Source organism: Ursus americanus, chromosome 8 (assembly GCF_024610735.1).
Source record: "Ursus americanus isolate L20-20 chromosome 8, mUrsAme1.1.p, whole genome shotgun sequence".
Classification (NCBI taxonomy): Eukaryota; Metazoa; Chordata; class Mammalia; order Carnivora; family Ursidae; genus Ursus; species Ursus americanus.
In genome coordinates, this window is record NC_142134.1 from 30,013,917 (window position 1) to 30,040,446 (window position 26,530).

Genomic DNA, 26,530 nt, shown 5'->3' on the forward strand with positions numbered 1-26,530 from the left:
TTTAACTATACCAGCTATCCAGATAGATTCTTTTTCTGAGATGTTTCATTACAGAGGAAGGTTTATTCCTCTTGTGTACAGAAAATTGGTTTGAAGTGAACGATTTATTTTTCCCAAATCAAGTGGTCCTGGGAGCTAAGCAGTTTGCCTTACATGACTAAACTACCATCATGGACGTGTTATCTTTTCGGTTTCTCCACTGCAGCTTAGAACACTAACAACTGCTCAGGTTAGCGTGAAACTGGCCTTTGTGAAGCCCTTGTGCATCTCTGATGTTCATATAGAACTCCCCCACTTTAATATCCTGAGGACCCACCCAGTGCTAACGAGACTTAACTGCATCCACAATAAGTTGAGGATTGAGCCAGAGTCTCAATGTCTTCCAGTTATTGTTTAAGTTATTAGACAATTGCATTTCCTGGACAGATTTCCTTTACTGGCTTGTGAATTGCTCCTTGTTAAAATGCTCCCCAGAATTTCTGGGGACAGATAATAGGCAGAAATCATATTCTAATCATGTGGACTTCTTGGAATTGAAGCTCACTATTGATTTTATCTCAAACCACAGTATTAGCATACCACCAAATACAGTATATAAACCACCACAAAAGCAGACAGACCATCATCCACTTAGCTTCGCCTTCACTTCCTGTCCTCCACCTTGGAAAACAGGTAAGAATTTCAGATTTAAATTTGATGTATTCTCTCTTCACCTTTATTTCAAACTAGGCTGAGATACATGAAGAAAATAATTGCTTAAAATATAGTCTTTGAATTAAGGGTATTTAAAGTAGTACTGACACTATTTTCAACACTTAGGTTAAAAAAATAGAAATGTCTATAGAGATTGGGTACAAATTATGACTGCATGAGCTTAAAAAATGTAGTAACAAGACCAATTAACAGGGTATATTTAAAAAATCTATTTCTTGAATTCATAAGTCTTCCAATTTGGTTAAACATACAGCAACAATAAAAGAAGACATATTTAAATTATTGTTTGAGGATCTGAATAATTAATTGGAAACCTTTATCCCACAGTAGTTTTAGAGGGAGCATATTGAGACAAGAAACCGCAGGACGTGTTGGGGATGTGCATTACTTGAAATGTTCATAAATATTTTTTCAGAAGTATGTATTCATCAAACTTATTTAGTGCCTCCAATGTCCCACTTTATCATTTGGCTTATAATAGTTCAAAATATTATTAAAATAGACATATGAAGTAAGAATTAAGTTAAAAAGAAAATGTTTTACTTTGTAAGAAAATTCTAGATGGGACAGAGATGACTTGGAAACAAAAGCAAAGGAAAGAGAAGATTTGAAAGAAAGAAAGTACTTTAGAATCCACTGGTCAAAATGAGGTTCTGGCTAGAAAATTAGTATATAAAATGCTAATTAATCATAAAATATAGAAAATGCAATAAGATCCTTCCTACATATGATCTCTAATAGGATATCAAGTTCTTTTTTTTTTTTTTGAGTCCTGACAATAAGAAATTATTTGGAAACTTATGAAGCTCTTAGGCAAAGCAAAATTAAGATTTATATAGTACCCATGAGAAAGATCTAGAAAAAAATATCTTTTCCCGAAGAAAGAGCATAATCTTCAGGCTTCAAATATTGGAAAGGATATTTTGCAGATGAATTAGGGACTTTTTTCATGAAATGTTTTTAGTTCAGAAATTTAGTTTAAATATCTGAGATTGAAGATTGTATGCCAAGTGATATTAGTGGCACAAACATCATTTTGTATAAGAAATTAATAGAAATGAAACAAAATCAAGCATTTAGCACATTTTGATTAAAAAGGTTAACATGTATATTATGTTATACTACAAGAAGCCTGGAGTGGGGATTGGGCAAGAGGACCTGACAGTTGGGTAAATCATCAAGAAATCACAGAAAAAAATATAGTGTATGATCTCTAAAGTGATGTGGCACAAAGGAGAGGAGACATTATTAGATGTGTAGGGATGTGGACTGAGTCATGGTTATAAATGGAGAGGAGACAAACCAATCAGTGAGCATCAGGATAAATGGAGGAAATAAAGGAAATGCTCCAATGAAAATCTCAGTCTAATTGGAAATAAGGAGAAATAATCAAAAAAACAATATTCATGGAAATAATTTGGTTTAGTAAAAAAAAAAAAGAAAAAAAAATATGATCTTCTTTGTATATATTTTCTTTGATCAGTCTTCTCCAGATAGAACTGAGACTCTATCAGGGCTGAGACCTTAATATTTTGTTTGCACTATCATCCCAGCACCTAGACCGTGTCTCGCAATAGAAGGTGTTAAATAAATATTTTTGAATGAATGAATTGATTAATAAATGTTTCTGTAAATACTTATAACTTTTTCCTGTCTTTCAAAAAAAAAAAACAAAAAAACCCAACTATAGCGCTATGAATGAGATGAAAAAGAGTGAGGTAGGGTAGAGGCGATGGCTGAAAAAAGCTGAATGGCTGACTCTTAAGTATGAAAATGATATGTAAGAGTAAGGAGCTATAGTAGACACTGACCCGGCCTATAAAATAAAGCCTCTATTAGTATTTTTTCCAAAATGCAGTTATTTTTATTACTTATTATCTTTAGTTTCTTTAAAAGGAAAGTAATCCTAGCTAAATAAGAAAATAGAGAGACCAATATATTACCATTCTTTCATTTCCCCATTGACAGGACTTGATAGCCATGAAGGTCCTCATCCTTGCCTGCCTGGTGGCTCTTGCTCTTGCAAGAGAGGTAAGCAAATGTCTAAATAATTAAGATATAATGGAGTATCTGCCTATATTAGAGAAGAACATCAGCAACATTGTTACAGTACAAATAAAGCAGAATTGCAACAGATTCATTTGCATTTCTTAGAAAATCATTTACTTTCATGTACTTTCAACAGTGTGCTGTAGGGGCATAAATCTGGGTCAAATTCTTTCTATGTCACTGTGCCACCAGTTCCTAAAGGAAAAGCAAATGGACAGATAAGCAAACAGACAGAACAAAAGAAACAGATAGAAAAATGACAATAATAATATTGCACAGATATGATTGCACGCATGTGCAACCTAGATAAATAATTCTTCTTCCAGTGATCAAATATATGTATCTCTTACCTTACGGCACTGGGCCCAATTCTACCTGTGTCTATCCAAAGACATCGAGAGGATGGAGTGTCAGGCAATAATCATAATCATAAATATATTTGTAATCATAATAAACTGTTAAAAACAAAGTAAAAAAATAAAAAATAATAAATAAATAAAATAAAACAAAGTTAAATAACTTTGTCACCCATCAAAAACTGTTTATTCACATAGGATAAAAATGTATCAATAAAGTTACTAAATATAAAAGACATAAAAACAACTACCTTTCAAGACTCTCAATAAGCATTTTTTGTTTCTCAAATTTATGAAATAGATAGCTCTGCATAAAGAAGGTAAAACTTAAATAGGAAAAATGTTTAATAATGAGTTACCTATGGAAACCAAAATGGTGTTTTGTGTTGTTTTTTTGTCTTTTCCTGCTACAGAAGGAAGAACTCACTGTACCCACTGAGGTAAGATATTTTCATTCACAAAAAAATTTCCAGCCATAAATATTAACATTCTGCAATGATCTAGGAAAAGCCGGTTGTTGATTGTTTTATTGCTTTGTTTTTCTTTTACAGACTGTGGAAAGCCTTTCAAGCAGTGAGGTAAGACAATGTTTTCAGAGGAAATTTCCCAGTTTTGGAAGAGTAAAATGCTGTACTATCTTTCTATTGTGTTACATTAGGACAGTTAGGTCAAAGCAACTCTGTTCTGACATAAGTTTTGATGTAAATTTCTATTATACTTTTTTTCCATTGCATATGCGTAAGGACAGAATAAATATCTGGAGAATTCAGTATTCTAGCACTTTCTAAGTTGGCTCGCTACTTGAAATGGTGTCGTGACACCCTCTTTTTTTTAATGAACTCTACAGTCCTGCTTTCTGTCTTGAGTTCTCTTTACCCTGTCCTCATCCCCTATACTGGTATTTATTGAGTGCTGTCTGTGGATCAGACACTGACTAGGAGCTGTGGTACAAGGGAAAAGAGGGATGCCTATAGTAAAGAGCTGACATGCAAATGGACACATTTTGCAACTACAAGAGTCACTTTAGTAAGTAAGAGATGGTGAGACGTAGTGTAGTCCTAAATCTGCCTAGGAGAATCAGGTAGGTATTTACCCTGGCACCAGTCTTTTTGGATATGTTAGTTAACCTGTTAAATTGTACATCAGTATACTTTGTCTCTCTACAAGGCTATCAGACCCTTAAGGGAGGCATTTATTTCTTATAATTAATTTGAAGTGTTAACATAATAAGTAACCTAAAATGATTAAAAGAATTAAAAGATAGAATTCATATTATCAATGAATATTATTCTTTTAGTATCAGATAGGGTATTAGCAATGATTTGTTGTCCTCGGAAAGGAGCATGGCGATGGAGAGAAATTAGCATTTACTAAATACCTCTTTTTGTATGATGTTCCCCGATTTTCTTCTCTTATGTAACTGCATTCATTTTTCTTTTATATAACAAGCTTATGCAGAACAATGCAACATCTAAGTTTCAGCAATTATCCTGAGTTTTTAATATTATCAAACAAGGTGTCCACATTAACCTATTATGTGTCTTAATTTTCTGATTTGTATTGACAAATAAGGAACATTCATAAAACTAAAACTAATTTTATTTTTATTTTTATGAAGGAATCCATTACACAGGTCAACAAGGTAACATCTTCATATTTAAATGTACTTATTTTCAAAATTTCCTACATTTAATTTTTATAAGTGGTAACATTTCTTTATATGTGATTTGGTTTTTAGCAGAAACTTGAGAATTTTAAGAGTGAGGAACAGCAGCAAAGAGAGGTAACTTACTCATGATAAGTTCATTTCTAAAATTATTGTGAAACATAATACATTCAAAATATGTGTATTTTCACTCTAAAGAATGATAATAAAATAAATGCCAGTGCAGAAATTAAGTTTTGACAAAGTCAAAATATTTTTAAGACATAAATGCATTTTTCAAACTCAATCAATTTGCAGAGTATAGAATCAAAACCTAAGAATAATTCTTGATTTACTCACATTTCCAGCTGGGGAACTAGGTTCCCCTTAGTCTCAAGGTGGTTATTCTGATGAACGAGAATAAGGCAATATGGCACATTCGTTAGCTGTATACCTTTGGCCCCGAGTTTCTCCGTACTTAATTTCCTTTTCTGTAAACCAAGAATATTCCTGACCCCCGAGTATTGATAAGCTGGCACACAGTGAATATTCAATGATTTTATATAACATTTTGTAGGTTTTATATTAACATTTACAAATACATGAAGTTCTTAAAAGAATTTCCATTACACCGATGAGAGAAGGGAGGTACAGAACAATTGAGTACACAATTGTCTGACAATATCACAGTTATTAAGTTGTAGAGCTTGCTTAAAATTGAGGATTTTCTTCGACAACATAAAATTCCTCATTTAACCCAGCTACATGTGTAACATATTTATTTAATTGTAATATTTCAACTTCCCTATTTTATCGATGAAGTTGTATTATTTGGAACTTACACGAAATATTTCCTAAATCAAAATGAATTTACAAATTGGTGTCTCTCGAAAGACTACCTTCTCCCAAGGGAAGTAGTGCTAGAAGGGGGCTGGTGTGAAGTAAGTCCTTGACTTAAGCTGCAAAGTAAGAGTAATTTTCATTAAAATAACAGCAGCAACAACAAATAAATCTTGGAGTTATCCCTCTGAGTCTTTCTAAATAGATCTTTGATATAAACACAATTTGCTCTATTATCAAAACATTATGTTGACATGTCCATGCCTATGAAGACCAAAGTGGACAGCTAGAGCTATCTAGGAGATTCAGAAAAAAATTGAAACAACTCTTGAAATCTCCAAACATTGATTTCTGTTTGATCTGTAAATTCACCTATGAAGGGAGTGAGTTAATGAGAAATCCCTCAATGAGCATTTTACTCATTAGTCTTCATTTGATTGAAAATAATGTCTTAATCAAATCAGTAAAAGATTTTCCTTCTCTTTTTTCACTCAATTATGATTGTTCAAAAGACAGGAGGTTAATTCATCACAAGTGACTGTTATGGCTGAATCATGGACTCAAAGATTCTTTTCCTTCTTTCCAGAATGAACGCCAGAATAAAATCCACACCCCATTCCAGCAACAGTCTCTAGTCTATCCTAATGCTGATCCCATCCCTTATGCCATCCCTCCACAGAATGTCCTGTCTCTTGCTCAGCCTGTTGTGGTGCTGCCTTTCCCTCAGCCTGAAATAATGGAAGTCCCCAAAGTTAAGGAGAACATCTTTCCTAGGAGCAAAGTGATGCCCTTCCTTAAATCTCCAATAGTGCCTCTTTTGAACAGCCAAATCCAGAGCCTCACTGATCTTGAAAATCCGCACTTTCCTCAATCTCAGCCTCAGCCCCAGCCTCAGCCTCTGCCTCTGTCTCTGCTCCAGCCCCTGATGCACCAGATCCCCCAGCCTCTTCCTCAGACTCCCGTGCTTACTCCTCAGCCACTGCTGTCCATCCCACAGTCCAAAGTCCTGGCTTTTCCCCAGCAAGTGATGCCCTTCCCCCAGATAGACATGCCCCCACAAGCCTTTCTGCTGTACCAGGAGCCTAGCCATGAGGCCCACCCTGTGACTCAACCACTTGCCCCAGTTTACAGCTCTGCTGTTGTTGTAAGTCCAAACTTACTAATTCTGCTGTCTCACTTATGACATGAATATGGCAATAAAGGAAGTAAGTGAGAACTCTAGCATGAAAGAATAAATGAATAATGAACGGATCTAAAATGCATTCTTTGTTTTAGATCGGTGATTCTCAGTACTAACAATGTAATAGAATAACCTGTAGAACTTTTTCTTTCCAAAATCCCAATGTCTGGGCCTACCTGCAGAGATTCTGATACAATTGTTCTGATCTTCTATGTAGAAGATACTATTGGGAAAAAATTATTTCAGGAGATTCTGATTTAATTGATCTGTTGAGAATTTGGATAAAGAGGATTAAGGCTTATTAAAGCTGTAATTAAATTTGATAGTCTGATTGGGCTTGGAATAAAGAAGGTTTTTTATTTTCTACAATTCCGAAGTTTTTCTTGTGCATGTTTATTGGGCAGATGCCTTATTTCACATCTTGTTTTTGACATATGCACATATGATGGTAAACAATTGAGATGATTATTTTATTACTCAAAGAATTGTTAGGGAAAGTGTCTTTGCCAAAATGTGAATTGTATATTTATTTATTTTGCTTTTTAAATTTTTTTTCATTTTTAAGGTTTAAGAGAATTTCAGAGTTAATGTCCCCTCCCCACTTTGGTAAGTTTTGGGAGTATGGAGATTACACTGATCATTTTTATAGATGATATCTTTTTACATTTCATTCTCCTGGATAAGTCCAAGACAGTGACAAACTTTATCAATATACCAACTTATTTATTAATGATCAAAGTGTCATGGATGTCTCAAGGGTTGACTAACATCTACTGACCTGAAAGTATGTATCAAAATTTAATTATGTGCCATTGACAGATTTCACTGGTTTGCATTCAAGTGCCTATGCTCTGATGCTTGATTATCATCGTGTTTTAGGAAAAACTGAAAATAATTTCTCCTTCTGTTATGTGAATGTATTTGAGATTTTTTGAAAGATCACTTTCATTCTCATTTCTAACTTAAGCTTCATAACTTCAGTTGTTTTTATCTCATTTAAAATTTACATATTATTCTTTAATTCATGAGTCAAGATAAAATTAATTATTCCAGGTATGAGGTTTAAAAAGAGGAGAGAATATAGCTTTGGGATTCATAAAATGCAACTCTGTGATCATGATAGTCTAGACATTTCACTAAAACAATACCAGGTGAGCTGATATTTAATCATACAAGAATTGTCATATGTCTCCAAGGTAGGGCTCCACATTTTGCATTTTTAACAAAATTTGTCTTGTAAATTAATCACACCAAAATTACAAATGAGGAGGGATGAATAGTCACAGCACATAACATAACTAATTCTATATGTTCTTTATATTCTACAGAATTGACTGCGACTGGAAATGTGGCATCTTTTCACTCGGCATCCTGATAGCAAAAATTAATAATTTTTAAATGAATCTACGTGGAAAAAATGAAAATCTGTTCCTTTATTTATTTTATGTACTATATGACATTCATCTTAATCTGAATTTGACTCATAAACTCTACATTTTCCAAATTTTAATTCAATAATACCATAGAAATTTAATTTTGAGTTGGAAATATCCTAAACATGGGAAAATATGTATAATTTCTGGAATTGTGTTTGTTATTATTTAAATATCTATTTCCTAACCGGTCATTTCAATAAATTAATCCTTTAGGCATATTTACGTTTTTCTGTCTTTATTATAATTTTTTTAAACCTGAGTTGGCCTTAAGATTATTGTCAATTTAAGATTATTGGTGTTAAAAATAGCCATGGAAGAATTGAAATTACATAGAATGCTTTGAATTGAATGGTAAAGACTATCAAAAAGTGGCGGTAAAGGTAGGGTGATCATACACTCTGTGTGCTCTAGAAAGCCTTGGTGTACACCCACTGCCCAGTTAAACTAGTACACTTATGCCTTTCATTCTCAAACGTACTCAGTATTTGATGTTAAATGTTATGGTCACTATGGAAAAAAAAAAAAAGCTTCAAATGTGAAAGCTGATTCACAGTTCAACAACGTGTAACTAAGCGGTGCTGTGAGAGTTACTCAGTCCTTCAGAGCTTCAATTTCCACATCTATACAAGAGGCAATTCAAAGGTTTCTACTGAAGTTTTAATATGCGGAGTGCACTGCACAGGTGCAGGACAATGGCTCCCTAGAGTTCCGCATTACTGACTTCAGTACACCAGAGCCGCAAGAGCCAGTGTCACAATCAGAATGAACTGGGTTATGTGGTTTTGGCCGGTAATGCCCAAGAAATAAGACTTAACAGGAGACTCTAATATCCATTTTTTTTAATTGCAGAGTAATTGTTTCATTGTAATGAATAATCCCCCACCAACTACAACACCCGTACACCCAATCTCATCCCCTTGAGTTTACACGGCAACTCATCCTTAGCAATTATGCCATCTTTCCTGCCATTCTCAGTAACTCCCTCGCCTAAGGATCAAGTGTGAGACAACTTATGCTATAATGGCTTTCATTTTTAAAGAAAATTCCATCTTGTAACAATAGACTTCCAAACCCCTCCCAGTCCTTTAGGCTACTCTATACAACTGTTAAGAGAACTATCCATACTGAATAGATTATGCTTTCATTAACCTGCTTCCATCAAAGTTTTGTCCCTAAGGAAATCACTTTTTTCCAAAGTTACCAACAACTTTTGTCTTGCTAATCTGTATTCACTTTACCCAGCCTTTCAGAGGTATTTGGTAGAGTTGATCATCCCTTTTTTGGGAAATACCGTACTTCTCTTCATTTGAAATCTTAAACCCACTAAAACCCTTGGCTTCTCTCTTAGCTCATTAGCCATTTCTTTGCAGTCTCCTTTCTGGCATTTCTTTTTCCAACCTTTAAGTGTTGGAGCACCCTGAGTTTTTACTCTTACCCTGGCTGGCAGTGCTTAGTTCCATGGCTTTAAGGCTATTTATGGGTTGAAAGCTTCTAAATGTGTATCTCTGAGCTCATTCTTTCCTAACTCCAAACTCACACACTCAATTTGCCTTCTTGGCCTCCACACCCAAGTATCTAATTAACATCCCAAATCTGTCATGAGCAAGCATAACTCTTCATCTGGATCCAGTCTGTGAATTGCTCAAATTTAATTGGGCATGTTTCAGTAAGAGGATAAAATGATACAATAATACAGAGGCAATAGACTTATTTGAATAAGCACTTCACCAAAAGAGAGTTTCTTAACGGTCAATAAACATATGAAAAGGTACTGAACACCAACAGTCCTCAGGAAAATGCTAATTAAAACTACCACACAATGTTACGACACAATCACCAGAATGATTAAAATTTTAAAAAAAATGTCCTTAGGGAGTGTTGGCAAAAACAAACAATAGGAATGCTAAGCAATGCTGATGTAAATGTAAACTGGCGGGAGCTCCTTGGAAACCTGTGTCAGTCTTTGTCAAAGATCAGCACCTGCATGTCTTATCACTAGTTTTACTCTTAAGAATACAGCCAAGAGGGGCACCTGGGCGGCTCAGTTTGTTAAGCATCTGCCTTTGGCTGAGGGCATGATCCCAGGGTCCTGGGATTGAACCCTGATGGGTAGAGCTCCTTCTTCAGCAGGGGGTCTGCTTCTGCCTCTCCTGCTTTCTCTCACTCTTTCTCAAATAAATAAATAAAATCTTTAAAAAAAGAATATAGCCAACAGAAAACACATGTATGTGCACTAAAAATGAGTACCCAAGTTCTTAGCAACATTATTCTTAATACCCCAAATTAAAATCAACACTAATGTGAATCAACAGTATTTTGTGTAAATGAGTTGTGATATACAATAGAGTGGAATGTTACACTGCAATTAACGTGAATGAGCAACTGGCACACATGCACCACATGGATGAATTTTACATAAAAAGGATTGAATGATAGGTAGCCAGACACAAATATACGAAATTGTACACACCATAAATATTACATATTAGAATCTATGAAAATTAATTTCTAGAGTCCTAAGTTAGACTAGTGGTTATCTGAGGGGAAGTAGAACTTGATAGGGAACATGTATTGCTTTCAGTTGCTAGTGATGTTCTTTCCCTTACCCTGGAGAATGGGTACTTTATGATAATAGATTTTAATGTGTGCGCTTTTCTATTTGCCTGTTTGTTGCTTAAACATGTAAATGTGTATTACATGTAAAATCAAGTGTTTCTTCATCACCTTCTTGCCTACCTTCTTTTTCCCTAAAGGCGGGGCTTCCCCGGTGTGGAATCATCTCTCCACCTCTGGACTTAACTATAATTCCACACTAGGCCAGTGGACCGAGTATCCTCAGAAGCTACGGAATGGCTGCATAACGCTACTGTAAAATGTATGGTTTTAGCCCCTACTGGGGTGACGTTTCAAATATGGGAAACAGGAGATGGGAGAGAACTTGCAGATTGATTCCTGCTTCGTTTTTCTCTCCGTATACTATCCAGAGGTGCAGTTTTTCTGTGCAGCCTGTGTTCATTACATAACAATCATCTTCATTTTTTTATCGCTGAAAGGATTCGAGGACTCAAGCAGTTATATTGTAATAAAGACAGCTTTATTACGGGCAACAAACAGAAGACAGCAACAGCAAGGGAAGGATACTCAGTAAAAGAGGTGCTAAGATCTCAAGAGCAACGTGCTTGTCCTCCAGCTGCTGGGTAGCCCGGGGTAGCTGAAGCCACCCACGGAGGCTGCATGGAACACCTCCTACCAGGAAGCTCAAAACCACTTGTTGAGAGGGTCTCTCACAAAAGCTTTGTCACGCAGGCATATTTTAGCTACAGGACCAGACTTTAACTGTTGAAAACCATCCCCACTTCACTCCCCACTCCTAGATTCCGCTGAAACCTGGTCCTGACAACTGGTACATCCTGCCCAAAGCAAAACACAGGCATATGGTTATAGAATCATTTGCCTTGGGCGCCTGGGTAGCGCAGTCGTTAAAGCGTCTGCCTTCGGCTCAGGGCGTGATCCTGGCGATCGGGGATCGAGTCCCACATCAGGCTCCTCTGCTATGAGCCTGCTTCTTCCTCTCCCACTCCCCCTGCTGTGTTCCCTCTCTCGCTGGCTGTCTCTCTGTCACATAAATAAATAAAATCTTTAAAAAAAAAAAAAAAAAGAATCATTTGCCTTTAGTTATTAAGTACCATGGTGTTGGCCAAGAGTCAGTGACTCTAGAGATAAGCACACAGTCATGCAGACCAACTGAGATTGATGCTATGGTATGCACAGCCATTCTGGAGAAAACCTGTGTGCTGAGAAAGCAAACTTGCTGATATCCTTCAACTTGTAGTGACGTGGTTCTCCCCTCGCTTTGCATCTTTCCTTACCTTCAATTACTTAGGGCGCAAAACATTTACATAATTCATAATTGCTTCCAAGTAAACTTCAATTAAGTAGAAGCTGAAGTTGTAGAAAATTACAAATATTTACATATATACAAAGTCATGAACTGTAAAATAATGCAACAAAGTTGATATCGACTTTAACAAAATATGTCAATAAGAATGTATTCCTCTCTTTAACAATTATCAATTGGACTTAGGAAACTTTTGAGAGAACCAATCTGAAAACCAATTTAAGTATACTACAAAAATATTAAATTTTCTGCAGAAGTGAGTATAGTGGGCATAATTTTATCCCCACAAAAGTTATATTTAAGTCCGAACCCACAATAATTAAAATTGTATTTCTGACCTCAGGGAAGATGGAAGGAGTCCAGTCACCAAAGTGATAGCAAGTAAATTCCTGAAGTAAGGCGATAATTAAAATTTTTAGAGATTTAGTGGAGGAGGGATGGTGGTGGTAATTATTACATGACAAATGGTCAAAGCAGAAATGACATCTGTGGGAACTAATCATATCCCTAAGAAAAATCTAATGGCAGTTTCATCAGGGTTATTTTTTACACGTAAATATAAAAATTTTTGGTGAATACAACATGTCTGGTAAACAGAATTCTGGCTCAAGCTACCAACAGAGAGTGAAGATCCACCCCAACTTCTGAATAAGAATTAATTTATGAATCTGTAACCCTTGAATGTAGGAAAAGTCAAACTTTTGTAGGAAGCATCCCACTATATAACATCATATTCCCAATCCTGATCCTTGTCTTCATGCTCTGAGTTATGGAGCATTTACATAAAGAAAGAAACTAGCTGATCTTCTTACAGGCTCTGGGATCCATTCTCTGTCTTACCACTCATTAGTTGGGGAATGTCCTGATGATTTGTGGCTCATACTGGGATTTCTTTGAGTCAAGTAATAATTGACGTTGCTCCCAAGTTAGCCTCCTTCTGAGCCTAGTCCAAATCATTAATGGTAAGTCCTCTGCTTAGAGTGGGAATAGATACATTTAGAAACTGGTGTGATCCCCATATTACTTCCCTTGTGTATGAAGTAAAAAGTTCAAAAATTACTGAATAGAAACCATTCTTATGTCTCCTTCTATAAAAAATGATAATTTTGCATCTCTGAGGAAATTGCAGCAACTGTTAAAGTCTAAAAGATGTAAGGAAAGTGAATTGTATCATTATTCTATTTCCCCATTTGGCCTTTTTTTTTTTTTTTAAGATGTCATTTATTTATTTGCCAGAGAGAGAGCAAGCACAAGCAGGGAGAGCAGCAGGCAGAGGGAGAATAGGGAGAAGCAGGCTCCCCACTGAGCAAGAAGCCTGATGCAGAACTCGATCCCAGGACCCTGGGATCATGACCTGAGGCGAAGGCAGATGCTTATCAGACTCAGCCACCTAGGCATCCCTCCATTTGGCCTTTTCAATGGTTTCTTGGAAAGTAACAATGGATTATTACAAATTTAATGAGGTAGTAACAACTACCTCATTTTTTAATTTTTTTAATTTTTTAATTTTTATAATTTTTTATTGGTGTATATTTGACACAATGTTACATTAGTTTCAGGTACACAAATAGTGATTGGACAACTGTATACATTATGCTATGGTCATCACAAGTATAGCTACCACCTGGCACCATACAACACTATCATAGTACCATTGACTATATTCTCTGTGCTGCAGCTTTTGTCCCCTTGATTCATTCATTCTGTGGCTGGAAGCCTGTATCTCCCCCTCCTTTCACTCATTTTGTCCATCCTGCCCACCCAACTTATAGGTGGTATTTTAAATATGGTGTCACATAAATCCCTGATACTCCCATTTTTTCCCCCTCCATCCTGCCTTTCAAACTAAAGAAAAAGAAAACAATATCAGAAACAGTTTGCTTTCATCTTTCAAACAGAAGCTTACACCTCATGGAACAGTTTTACGGACAAGTCTACTCTAATCTTGCACCACAGTTTAGCCTGCAAGAAACATGAGTATCCTATTCCATGGCTCATGGCGCCTGCATGAAATTGATGAATTTATTTCTTTTTTTAAAAAAGATTTATTTATTTATTTGAGAGAGAAAGAGGGAGAGTGAGAGCCAGGGGGAGGGGCAGAAGGGGGAAATATTCAAGCAGACTCCCTGCCGAGCGCGGAGCCTGATGTGGGATTCAGTCTCACAAACCCTGGGATCATGACCTGAGTGGAAAACAAGAGTCAGACACTCAACTGACTGAGCCATCCAAGGGCCCTTGATGACCTTATTTCTATAGGATTCATGACGCAAGATATATCAAGTATCCTTGAGGACTTGGGAAGTGATACGATGACAGAAGCTGGTAGATAAATTTTAGGAAGACACAGGGGCCTACACTCTCCATTAATTTCTTGCAGGTCCAGTAGTCGGAGTATGTGACAAACCTTCTCTAGATAAAAAAAACAAAACGAAACAAGTTGTTTCACCATGTACTTCTCAACACTGAGAGAAGGCGGAAGACCCAATGCTAAATGGCTTTCTTTTTGTTTTCAAGGCAAAAAAATCCTGTTTGGGTGTTATGCATATATAATATATAGTATAGCTAGGATGCAGAGCAGTTGATGGCTTAGGCCATGCTACGGGAGGCCTCGCACTTGCATGTTCTCACCTGGTACATACAGTGGTTCTTAAAGGGCCATGTTATGTTGGGTTTGTTGGGAATCTAGAATACACCCCAGAAAGTACATCTCACTGGGGCTTTTAGGATATCAGAGCAAGTAACAATTGTCATTTTGAGAAAGAGCTCCTCCTTGGGCTCTGGAGGATACTGAATAGCCCACCGTCGCTACTGGGTGACTGCGTGTGCTGAGGGGACTCTTTAAATGGTTATGATCTAATCTGCCTACTTATAAACTCAGCTGTAATCAGGGGGGTTGGGCCAGATAGGTCCTGATGGCATAAAAAATTGTATAACCAGGTTGTTCAAATTCCCAGTGTACCCACAAATGCCACACAGCTGTCCTCTCTCCAGCCACACCTATGTGCTTATGGGAAATATTCTGTAGACAACTGACTTCAAATGAAAGATCTTGAACCACGTTTATAATTTGCTAGCATCAGTCAGAAGTGACATTTTAACTTTTTTTTCATTAAAATGTGATTGAAAGTATCATAAAAAAATTTAGTGAAAACAAAATGTTAAATACATACTCTTAAGCGGATTATGTAAATACTGGGGAGTGGAATAATGACAAAATATGGATTGTGCTTTAAAATTGTAATTTATTGAAAAGAAAAGGAAAAAAAATCTGTCACTGCACACAATTATATGGAATGATGGCACTTACAGGAGAAGCAATTCAAAGACTTTTTAAACAAAATTTCCATAATAGAAACTTAGTAAAGACTTCAATACCCTCTGATTCAGTGGCCTTCATACTGGCATGATACAACTGGAATTTAGACACTAAACTGTTAGGAAAATTTAGCTTAGAAGCAATTCAAAGACTTTTTAAACAAAATTTCCATAATAGAAACTTAGTAAAGACTTCAATACCCTCTGATTCAGTGGCCTTCATACTGGCATGATACAACTGGAATTTAGACACTAAACTGTTAGGAAAATTTAGCTTAAGGAAAATAATGATAATTCTAATACACAGTAGAGAACTGAAAAAGAAAGATTGCCCTCAATTTGGGATTGTCCTATTCTACAAAAACAGTCGAAGCCTTTGGATAGGATGGTTTTACATGGTAGACAGGAGAAATTTGGAGAATGGAATTTTCAGTCACATCTATAAATAGAAAAAGAAATATGTGGTTAGCTTACTACATATTTTGAGTTGAAAAGACACTTTTATAATATGCATATTTTAATTGTCATTTTCTCTTCATTTTAATATAAAGTTCACAATGTTATTTGTGTTTTCATGTTGCTGACAAATATATCCATTGCTCCTGTTTTTAAGTTTTTTTTTTTTTTAAGATTTTATTTATTTACTTTACAGAGAAAGAGACAGCCAGCGAGAGAGGGAACACAAGCAAGGGGAGTGGGAGAGGAAGAAGCAGGCTCCCAGTGGAGGAGCCTGATGTGGGGCTCGATCCCAGGACTCTGGGATCATGCCCTGAGCTGAAGGAAGACGCTTAACAACTGAGCCACCCAGGCACCCCTGTTTTTAAGTTTTGAAAACAATTTACTAGATAGTATTTTCCTTTGCAGTAATATAAAAGATATGGCAAGGCAATTAGAAGAAAAAGCTTTCACAAGGGTAAGAATTTTATCATTTTCTTTGGTTTGATCTGTTGAAAGGAAGTTTCCACCATTGTGAAGGGAAACACACACCCACACATGCACACAGCTCCAATATAGTGGATGAAGGTAATTAAAAAAAAATCTGTTGACATTTCAGTCTGTTTGCCTGTTGAGAGATAATCATTTGGTTTCACTGCGTGAATTGCTAAGGACTTCTACTGCAGTGATCACAAAGAACAGGATACAATTGTTGGGTTCACCTGAGTCTCACAGTCACATCGTCATGGAAAATTAGTAACATCCATACTCCTATACTTGTATAGGAGTTTCAATATTATAAATTATATTAGTTAAAATTAGGTAATTTTTAAGTTGCTGTTCAAATATAGCATGATCAGGAAACAAAAATTTGCAAATTTCTAAGCCAATGTAATTATTTAAGTGCTAATGTGTTCACAAGTAGCTAGACTTCAGCAAAAATAAAAAAAAAAATATAGCCTACAATCATAGCTTTGTACTTTGTCTTCAAATGGAAATGGGATTAATGATTAGACAGGCAACTTCCAAACTTACCAATAGCCATAATTGTGGAGTTCCTGAGAATTCTTAATTTTTCTGAAAGAACAAAAATTGTTAAAATTATGTGATCAAGGTAGTCAGCAATAAAATTTTATTAGCTCAAAAAAATGGCTGCTACTTATTTTCTGTGTCTTTTTTCCCATCACTATACTTTGCAAAGATGATTATATTATTTTAAGTAAGCAAAAAAGTCAGGATTCGAATTTAGGACTACTGGATACCCATATCTGTGCTCTATTCTTACATATATGGGTATAACCAAAAGAAAAGCATTCAAAGATTAATAAAAATGTAAGGAGAATGAAATCGAGTTCTATATAAGAATTCTTTATATTTTTCATTTGGAGAAAAAGCTTTCTTTTCCTACCCTCATCAAGAATGAATTTCAACTACAGAATTGATAGCACTGCTCCACATGACCTATTGGGTTAACATTAGCCATAGATGCCACAGAAGATCATCAATTTAACATTTCAGTATGAGGCATTAAACTGATTTGCCATGTTGATTCTACATCTGTTTCTATGATATGTTCCATGAATGATTTTCTTTATGTCTTTCGGTAGAACATCAATATGCAGTAATTTAAATGAACTTACCACCACTCTGGCACAACATCAACGTTTTCAATGTTCTCAGAGGCCATGGGTTTAATGATGTCGTAGGATGGTGTGTAAGCAATATACTGCATGATTTGTGGAAGATAATACCAAGCAGCCAAGGGATAAGCATCAAGTTGGTAGAACTGTTGGAAAGGCTAGAAGGAAAGACCATTGAAAAGCAACAATGTATGAACAATTGCTCTTTTGAAACTCTGAAAATGAATCATTTCATTCATTTCTGACATGGCTATTAACAACACAGGAGATGATTACTCTGTGAGATCCCTGGAAAGAAAAAGAATCAGAGTTACTTTCGAAGGCTGAATGAAGCTTCAAAGTTGGAAGAAGCAACCTATTTGAAATACTTCTCATGTTAGAGATTTGGGAAGCGACACTGATTTTGCCAATCATATTACCCGGAGTCAATTTCTCCTGAGACATATGGAACATCCTCAACAATCATTATAAGATTCACTAAATGTCAAGTAGTGATTGGAGGGCTCCATGGCTGGTATGGAATTGACCTGACCGTTCACAGGGCCCAGAACTGCTATGGCAACACATAGTTCAAAGTATCTGCTTATTGCCTTAAAAATGAAATCAGAATCCCTAGGAACACTGCAGAATCAATGGAATTTAGGGCAGGGGAAAAACTGACATCTGTTATGTATTACTGACAATCTCATTTCACAGATGAGAAAACAAGATCAGAGAGTATTTTGGCAGAGACATTCAGTATCTCTCCAGATGGTTTCTTCAGGAGAAAAGTATGTCAAACAGTTTGAGAGTTTGAGATTCCTAAATATAGACTGAATTTTATTCTACTTAATTTTGTTTTAAAGATTCTAATTATTTATTTGAGAGAGAGAGAGAGAGAGAGCATGAGAAGGGAGAGAGGGAGAAACAGACCCTGCACTCAGCAGGGAGCCCGACGTGGGGCTCCATCACAGGACCCTGGGACCACGACCAGAGCTGAAGGCAGTCACTCAATTGACTGAGCCACCCAGGTGCCTCTAAACTGAATTTTAGAAACAGATAATGGGCATAAAGATAGAAAATTAAGAAGTATGTTAAAAGAGAAATTAATGTAACCATGGAGATTAACACGTCGTAGTGCTTAGGACTATAAATACAATGTTCCCATCAGCTGAGACAGACAGACTGGCACAACTCCCATTCCAAAGAATAGTGAGAAGCAGTTCTAAACCCTCAGATCAATTAATGTAAATTACCACCAAAGTTGGGAGTGAGAAATAACTGCTGGAGAAGAAAACAATCACTTCCAAAGTGTGAGGCTATTTAAAAACAAGCACATTTAAACTTGACGGTATATCATTACTGTGTAATTTATTAAGCAAAATATTACCAGTTGGAGGAGGTTGTTTTCATTCACTCCAGGAAGTTGTTGCTATACAAAAGGAAATAAAGTACATTCTGAATTACTTGGACATCTGGTACAACACGTTCCTTTTACAATGCATCAAGAATATAACATTATCCATGAAATTAGGATAAGCTGTATTCTATGCCAGAATTATGAAGAAGTATCAAAACACTTGTTATTTTGCAACTTTAGAAAAAAAGGAAGGTAAAAAGTAAAGCTAGGCTTACTATCGTTTGGAAAAGTAAAGAATTTGTAAGGTTCATATACTGGGGGAAAATAACCTACCAATTTTCTAAGACTACATGTTTTCTATTCATGGCTCTTTATTAATCATTTATTTAAGTTTGATCTTTGGTAAATTTTAAAATATTATCAGGTATGGTTAGTAGAACAATTTCTCTCTTGGGATATATTTCTGTTAAAAAAAGAAAAGCACATATTATAAAAATATAACACATGAAGGAAATATTAAAATATTCTAGAGTTAATAAATAGTCTTACCTGGTCATGGGTAGTTTCCTAAGGAAGAGAAAACATTTTATTTTAGTATATTGATTTTGTTCATTTATGAATAACAAACACTTACTAGGTATTTTCATTCATTCAGGGATGAGTATGCTAAGCTCTGAGGACACGACCAGAAAATGTGACGATACGATGAACAAGACCAATACAGTAATAATACTTGCAAAGGTTACAGCTTAGCCATATCATAGCTAAAACAATAAAATATATCATTCCGGTAATTTCTTAGATCAGTAATGGTGAATTTCAGTGGGGGTACTCATATATTTAAATTTATTTGGACTTTACTTTAAACACAAGCAACTCAGACACTGATAAAAGAGTAACAATTGGGGTCCAAATTAAATTCATTATTGGCTTTCCTCTTCCTATACTGATAACAGAAGAAAATGAAAAACGTAATTTTGCTAAACTAGGATAGGCCTTTTCTCCTAAAGTCCTAATTAAGTTGATTTGCTGTACCTAAAAGAAACATTATTTCCCCCTCCCAAGTGAATGACTTTATAGTAATCAAAAGGATCAAAACTAAATGGTTGTGCTGATAGGTATGTTTCTGATCTAGTCATACAATCAGCATAAAGAGTTTAAGGCATTATAGTTCAAATGTACATCTTAATAAAAGACCTTCATAATGTTGTCAAGAAGTTAATGAGCACAACAAATTTTATAGACTGAGAAGTGGGAGCAAGAGGAGAAGGAATGAACATTTTATTGGACTTGCTACAAGCAAACCCAGGGCTAGTGGAGTCGGAGACTGCTAATACAATATTCAAGGTAACACTAGGAAGAGAGAATAACTATGTTTCCATTTCACATACATAAGGAAACAGGTCCAGAGACAATTAAGTTCGACTTGACCATTCTTTCTTAGAGAAAGCTTTGACAAAAACAATTTGAATGTCTAGGACTCCTGGTTCCTCCTACAGAGTCTATACTCTTTCCTTAAATGGAAAGTTTATTTGGCACATCTTTGCTTTCATGAGCAGGAATGTTTATGGAATTCCCAACCAGGGCTGGACTTGGGAAAATATACACATGATAAAGTCCTGAATATAATGCATCATCAGAGAGACTATAAAAGAATTTGATGTGTAATTTAGTCAAAGTAAATTTCTCCGCGGTTAGTAATTATGGATACGATAGACAGCATTAGTCTAGGAATAAATAGAAAGAAATGGCCTTGAGGGTAAATATACAGGCAATCATATGAATAGTTTTTCAATTATTATTAACTACCAAGGCTAGAATAATTTCTTGAGAAAAACAGATACATCTTTTGAAGTGAACCCAACTTAAAATTTAATGTATTTGAATTCTGCAGAATATGATTTTGTGTTATAATAAATAAAATACTACCTGCTGTTGTTGGTTGTATTTGCTCAGTCTACGAAGCTGCTCCTATTTAAAAGAAAAAATATTCTCAGTTGCTTGGATACCATTCAGTACAACCCCATCATTTTCAAGTAATGAAGCTAGAATCCTACAAAGCTTTTCCCAGAAGTAAAGAATGAGGAACTGTTAATCCTACTTCAGTGTTATTTCTACCACAAATAATTTGGACTAAATCAATTATTTCTTTTTAAAACATTAGAAAAACTGCTTTCTTAACTTATTTTAAATTTAAAATAAAAGTACAGTCAGATAGAAGCAAGTATTCAGGCAATTTTATTATAAAGTATCTTGTGTCAGAATTACTAAGAAAGTTAAAAAAGATTTTTGCTTTCTGGCCAAAGATTTAACCTTGGTCAAATGAAATAAAAATATTAGATGAACTGGGGAAAAATGATGATGTTTCTGATATTAGCCACATTCATTTATCATTTACTTTACACTATGGATTGTATTAACTGTTTTCACATCATTTAATATTTATTATTATTGTCACTTTAGAATTTAGATTATAGACTTACAGCAGATAAACTGTCTAACATCACATGTTGGGAAAGGGTAAAACTTAGGGGCAAATTCAAGTCTGGCTAAACCTATAGACTGTCATTTAAATACTAGGCTATTCAGATCCAAAGCAGACTATACAATACAAATATTCAAATGAAAGTGTGAATTAAAGACTTGGGATAAAAAAAATTGTTAGTATTATTTTCAGAGAGGAATCAGCCAATATCTAGAGTCCATCAGATTATCTGTTATGGATTAAATTTTAGCAGATAATGAGAAGGAGAAATAATTTAGCAATATAACATTCCTGTTCCTTGGTACATTTAATGAAATTTTACCAGATAGCGTTGGTTGAGTATGTCTTCTCTTGGAATTTGCTTCTGCTAAACAAGCAAACAAACAAAACATATATATATATATATATATATATATATATATATATATATATATATATGTAAATTGTAACATATCTTGGATAATAGTATATTTTAAATTTAACAAATATATCTCACCTCAGTGGTACTGGGAACAACTTCCTTCAAAAAAATAGAAACAGGCACACTTTTAATTTTATAACTTATTAATTTATATCTAAGGTAAGAATACTAATTAATGAGACACTATTATTAAATAACTGTGGTTAACTGATTTTAGCCACAAATTCCTGTGTTACTGAGACAAGATGAATAATTTGAGGTACATGTTATATCAAGATTTCCTTCTCTCTTCTCCCTGCTTCCACCAGGGAGGTTATTCAGAATTTGAAGGTGAATATAAAATATTCGCCTTTACTGAATTCACAGAAACTCCACGTAATTGGGTTGGTTTTATTTTGTGATTTAGATGAAATTGTCCCAAAGTTAATGGCAGGAACTCAACACCTTCTACGCCTGCCATTTTTTTTTCTTTAGATTAACAAGGGGCAAAGAATTTGTGATTAATTAACCTAGAATTGGTTGATTTTTACACAGGATGTAACATGTTTCCATAATTGACTTGGAAGCTTAGTCATTATTGTAATTTTTAACGACAAGATTGAGTTCTACCAAAATATGGTAAGGGCAAAATAACTAGGGAAAAAATGCTTAGACACCACAAATATAATTGTTTGCCCAAAAGCAATTCTGTAATTTTGTCTCCTATAAATAGTCGTTTTCTTAACCCTGTTGGGCTGATATTCATATGAGTCAAAATTGGAATAAAGCCACATACATAGAACCTAATGGGACCTTATAAAATATGTAACCTTCATGGTACAACAAGCTTTCATAAATGTTTCCTAACTAATTGGGATATTGAATTAACATCGAAATCATTTACCTCACTTGATGAACTGCTGCTAGATTGCCTTTGCTAAGAAAAAGAAAACCAGTGTTACTGACCAGGGGACTTTTCAATTAGAAGGAAACTAATTTTACACTTTCATCCTGGGTTGCTAATTCTTGGTTTCAGGTTTGAAAAAAGCAGTATGAAAAACTTTTGTATTTTTTTGGAATGTCAATTTCATTTAAAATATATGGGGGGAAGAGGATAATAACTTACCCAATAGCTGAAAGTGTTTTTATTAAAATAAACACAGATATATGATGGAGTAGGATGCAAAATGTGTATGGATTTTTGTGATAAAAATGAAGTTTGATTGTACATTCTTGGATATAATAGGACTGTTTGAGAAGTTTAATCGTGCTCACTTTGAGAAGATAGTTTTGTTAAAATAAAGCATACAGCATATCCTACATATGATAGATAAGTGCAGTGTTTATAAACATCAAGGTGTCTTACCTCAGGGTCTTCCACAGCCTGTCCCTTGGGAAAGGAAAAAAAAAATTAATGTTATGTTTCATGATAAATATTCAAATGTAAAATAATAATTACCAAATAGTTTCAAAACAAAGGATCACTCTTCAGTTGATTTATTCTTAGTATTCTGCCAAGAAAAGCTAATCATTCAGGTATAAAGGATAGGGGATAAAGTTTGAGCACCTGTGTGGTCTCTTAATACCAAATCTATTAAAAATCTAGGAGACAATCCAGATTTTAAAAATCATGTTTAAATAAAGTGAATATCAATTGTGACTACGTAAAACATTCTTGGAGCAGATATACTGCTTTAGGTAATAGCCCCAATGAAGCATTTCTTCAGCTTAGGCAACAAGTACAAACCACTGGCCAGGCCAGAAGTGCCTCCATACGCGCACACATTCCCTCCTTCCTTCCTTCATCCATCCATTGATTCATTCACACTAATGTTTTGTCTTCTCATAGCTATAAAGTAACAGCAATAAAATCAGCATTCTTTAGAATTCTCAGCAGAATTCATTAGGTATTTTGAATGTCTGACTGAAATTCAAGAAAACTATAAATGCCAGAGAAAAACTAATTTTTTTCTAAATTAAAACAGTTTTCCTACTGCAAGACCATATATATATATATATATATATATATATATATTTTTTTTTTTTTTTTTTTTTTTTTTTTGCCACATTATTTAAATAAAATTTTTGGTACCTTGAGTACATCATTCTGTTTTTCTTTCAGAAGTTCTCTCTGCTGAAACAAATAAAGTATAGCTTATAAAATCTATTTTGAAAGGACAAACTTTTCAAATAATTTAAATATCATTGGTGTTCCTTACCCTGCTCAGTTCACTGAGGTATTGCTTAGGGATAGAAAAGAAAAGAGAAACAACATTTGTGAGCAGGGACATAAATGAATGAACATCTATAAGAAAATGTATCTTGCATTGTGCTGCTGCAATTTAAAAAATAAGTTTTTTATGAATGTACTAATATTTCTTGCTATATCACTTCTAACATTAGTTTCTCTTTGCTAAGCTTTCTTTGTTAAGCTGTATGTAAATATGAACTTAATAAAAAAAATTTGTTCCACTACATTTTATTGTTATCTTTCATCTTGTTTTAGTCAGAGTTCTGAGTTCTCTCTATCTCATTTATCTGGTTCAATAAGCCTAGCATCTATTTCCATAAAATGGCTATAAAGAAGTGGACAGCACAACCCTTGCTTCTCTGGGTTAATTCGACACTGTATCTTGTGTGAGACTCCCTTAACTCTCTTAGCTCTCTTGGTGTAGGCTACAAAAAAAAAAAAAGAAAGAAGAAAAGAAAGAGAGATATGGGGGGCAGGGGAGGAGAGAAAGAAAAAGAAAGAAAGAAAGAAAGAAAGAAAGAAAGAAAGAAAGAAAGAAAGAAAGAAAGAAAAGAAAGAAAGAAAAGAGAAAGGAGGGAGGGAGGGAAGGAAGGAGGGAGGGAGGAAAGAAAGAAAAGAAAGAAAGAAAGAAAGAAAGAAAGAAAGAAAGAAAGAGAAAGAAAGAAAAAGAAAGAAAAAAGAAGGAAAGAAAAGTTATGTTAAAAATCACTCAGGCAAAGTTGGGTTGCCTATCAAACTTTTAGAATAGTGGTCTTGAAGTAAAATTTCTGTTTGTGTTTTATTCGACAATTAAGTCACAAAACTATAGAAAACACAATACGTAAATGGGTATTATTTAGAGATAGAGGATGTGTGTGGAAATTATGTGCTCTGACTAGTCTATGCAAAGGAAAGCATGAGTGTTTGCCAAGAGGCAAATGCACTGTACAAATTAAAATTTAAAACAGCTCTTTAATATTTGAATATCTGGTTTTAATATTCTTTGTGGGTGCCTGGGTGACTGAATGAAGGAAAGATTTGATCAAGCCAAGTGAAAAAACATTCATAAACTAAAATTAAAGTAAATTTCCCAGAAAAACATATTTGTTTTTTAAGAAGAATAAAAGGATACTACTCACCAAAGCAAACCCGGGAAACTGTCTTTCTTTGAGAACTTCCTGTAGAATTAAATTGTGAATGATTCAAAAAATGAAAAACATACCCCAAAAGGAGCATGTTTGTACATTTAAATGTGTTATCAATTTTAATTAGGTAAGCCAACATAGGTCTTAGGTAGAAGAAAAGATAACTAGTTTTAGTTTTATGATCTAATTTTTAAAACTAAAGAGACACCCTATTTGTTTCCTTTTTTACCAGGCCTAGAGTTTAGTAAGTCTATGCTTAACAAAATGTTGAAGGAGGAATTGAATAAGGATTTAATCAAAACAAAAATTTGAGAGAGTAATCCAAGTAGCTGAGTACTTGGATATATTTGAAGATAAATAAAAATTAGAGTGAAGAAGACATTCACCATTCATCACAGGTAGCAGAAAGGGCTGGGGGCCAGAAGAGGGGGTAAAGCAAGAACCTTACCTCTCTGCTGTCTGGTTCATTCTGCAAAGAATAAAAAAGTTAATAAAAAGGTATTAGTTCAATCAGTGGACACAGTGGAGTTTCAATGGCTCTTGCAGAAACGTGTGGTAGAAGTTTCTAATTCAAGATCCAGTGTGCAAAATGAAATCAAATTATAAATCACGTTAGAGTGCAAGCAGAAGGGAAAGAAGCAAGAACACAATAAAATAAATCATGTTAACATATTCTATTTAATTATTTCTCTTGAATATTAAGGTTTTTATTAACCATAAATTTTTATCTAAGTCCATGTGCCCTCTTCTCTAACAAAGTTTATGAAAACAAATCAAAATTTGTCAGCACATGAACTGAAGATATTGTATCTCAGTGAATGTGTAACTGTTTTTACAAAGAAGAAAGGAACAGTTCTAGAGTCAATGTGTTATCAATACATCATCACTTAAATTCAATAGTTGGAGAGAGTTCTTGGAACAAAACAGAATACTCACTTGAATGAGTTCTGGGTGTCTAGGAGGAAGTTTCTGTGAAAAACAATAGAGAATTGTAAAGGAAAACAAAACAGAAAAAGCAATCAAAATACAGAAATAACAATATCACAATACACATATACTATGAATTTAAATATCGCTATTTAAGAAAGGTTCATATTTTAATAGCTAAATTTATCTGAAACCAAGTTTCCCTGGGAACAAAAAGGGAAAAAAAAGGAACCATAACTATTTTATTAACAAACATCAAAGCAAAATAGGTTAATTATTTTCTCCTTAAAATATGGCAGAAAATTGAGAAAACTATGTAAAAAGACTAAAAAAAATTCTTAGTTTAAATTAATCCAGAGTGATAAATAAGCGATTTAGTTTTCTGAATTACTTATATTACATGATAGCTCCAAAGGTAATTTAAACCATTATAAATTTGTGGAGCAAAATGTACATTTTCCTAATTAAATGTTGTTTGGATATTATTTTTATCATC

At 34.5% G+C, this 26,530-nt stretch overlaps 2 protein-coding genes and 2 long non-coding RNA genes across 4 annotated transcripts; 1 reads left to right on the forward strand and 3 right to left on the reverse strand.

Annotated features, from left to right (window-relative positions):
* The first annotated feature begins 581 nt into the window (after positions 1 to 581).
* CSN2 (casein beta) lies at positions 582 to 6,787 on the forward strand. The gene is made up of 7 exons (XM_045793418.2): positions 582 to 672; positions 2,683 to 2,745; positions 3,533 to 3,559; positions 3,671 to 3,697; positions 4,738 to 4,761; positions 4,858 to 4,902; positions 6,191 to 6,787. The coding sequence occupies exons 2-7, from the start codon at positions 2,695 to 2,697 to the stop codon at positions 6,785 to 6,787; spliced, it is 771 nt and encodes a 256-aa protein (XP_045649374.2). The 5' UTR covers positions 582 to 672; positions 2,683 to 2,694.
* An 8,564-nt stretch (positions 6,788 to 15,351) lies between these two features.
* On the reverse strand, positions 15,352 to 18,921 carry LOC123789092 (uncharacterized). The gene is made up of 4 exons (XM_087863928.1): positions 18,878 to 18,921; positions 17,509 to 17,666; positions 16,904 to 16,945; positions 15,352 to 15,872 (listed from the first exon to the last, which is right to left on the reverse strand). Exons 1-4 carry the CDS (start codon positions 18,898 to 18,900, stop codon positions 15,784 to 15,786), a joined length of 312 nt encoding a protein of 103 aa, XP_087720054.1. The 5' UTR covers positions 18,901 to 18,921; the 3' UTR covers positions 15,352 to 15,783.
* A 475-nt stretch (positions 18,922 to 19,396) lies between these two features.
* LOC148109553 (uncharacterized) lies at positions 19,397 to 22,674 on the reverse strand. The gene is made up of 5 exons (XR_015725400.1): positions 22,637 to 22,674; positions 21,829 to 21,852; positions 21,655 to 21,699; positions 20,777 to 20,818; positions 19,397 to 19,414 (listed from the first exon to the last, which is right to left on the reverse strand). It is a non-coding gene; the product is annotated as an uncharacterized LOC148109553 (long non-coding RNA).
* Positions 22,675 to 23,951: 1,277 nt separating this feature from the next.
* LOC148109554 (uncharacterized) lies at positions 23,952 to 26,073 on the reverse strand. The gene is made up of 4 exons (XR_015725401.1): positions 26,044 to 26,073; positions 25,556 to 25,576; positions 25,102 to 25,140; positions 23,952 to 23,975 (listed from the first exon to the last, which is right to left on the reverse strand). It is a non-coding gene; the product is annotated as an uncharacterized LOC148109554 (long non-coding RNA).
* Between the last annotated feature and the right edge of the window lie 457 nt (positions 26,074 to 26,530).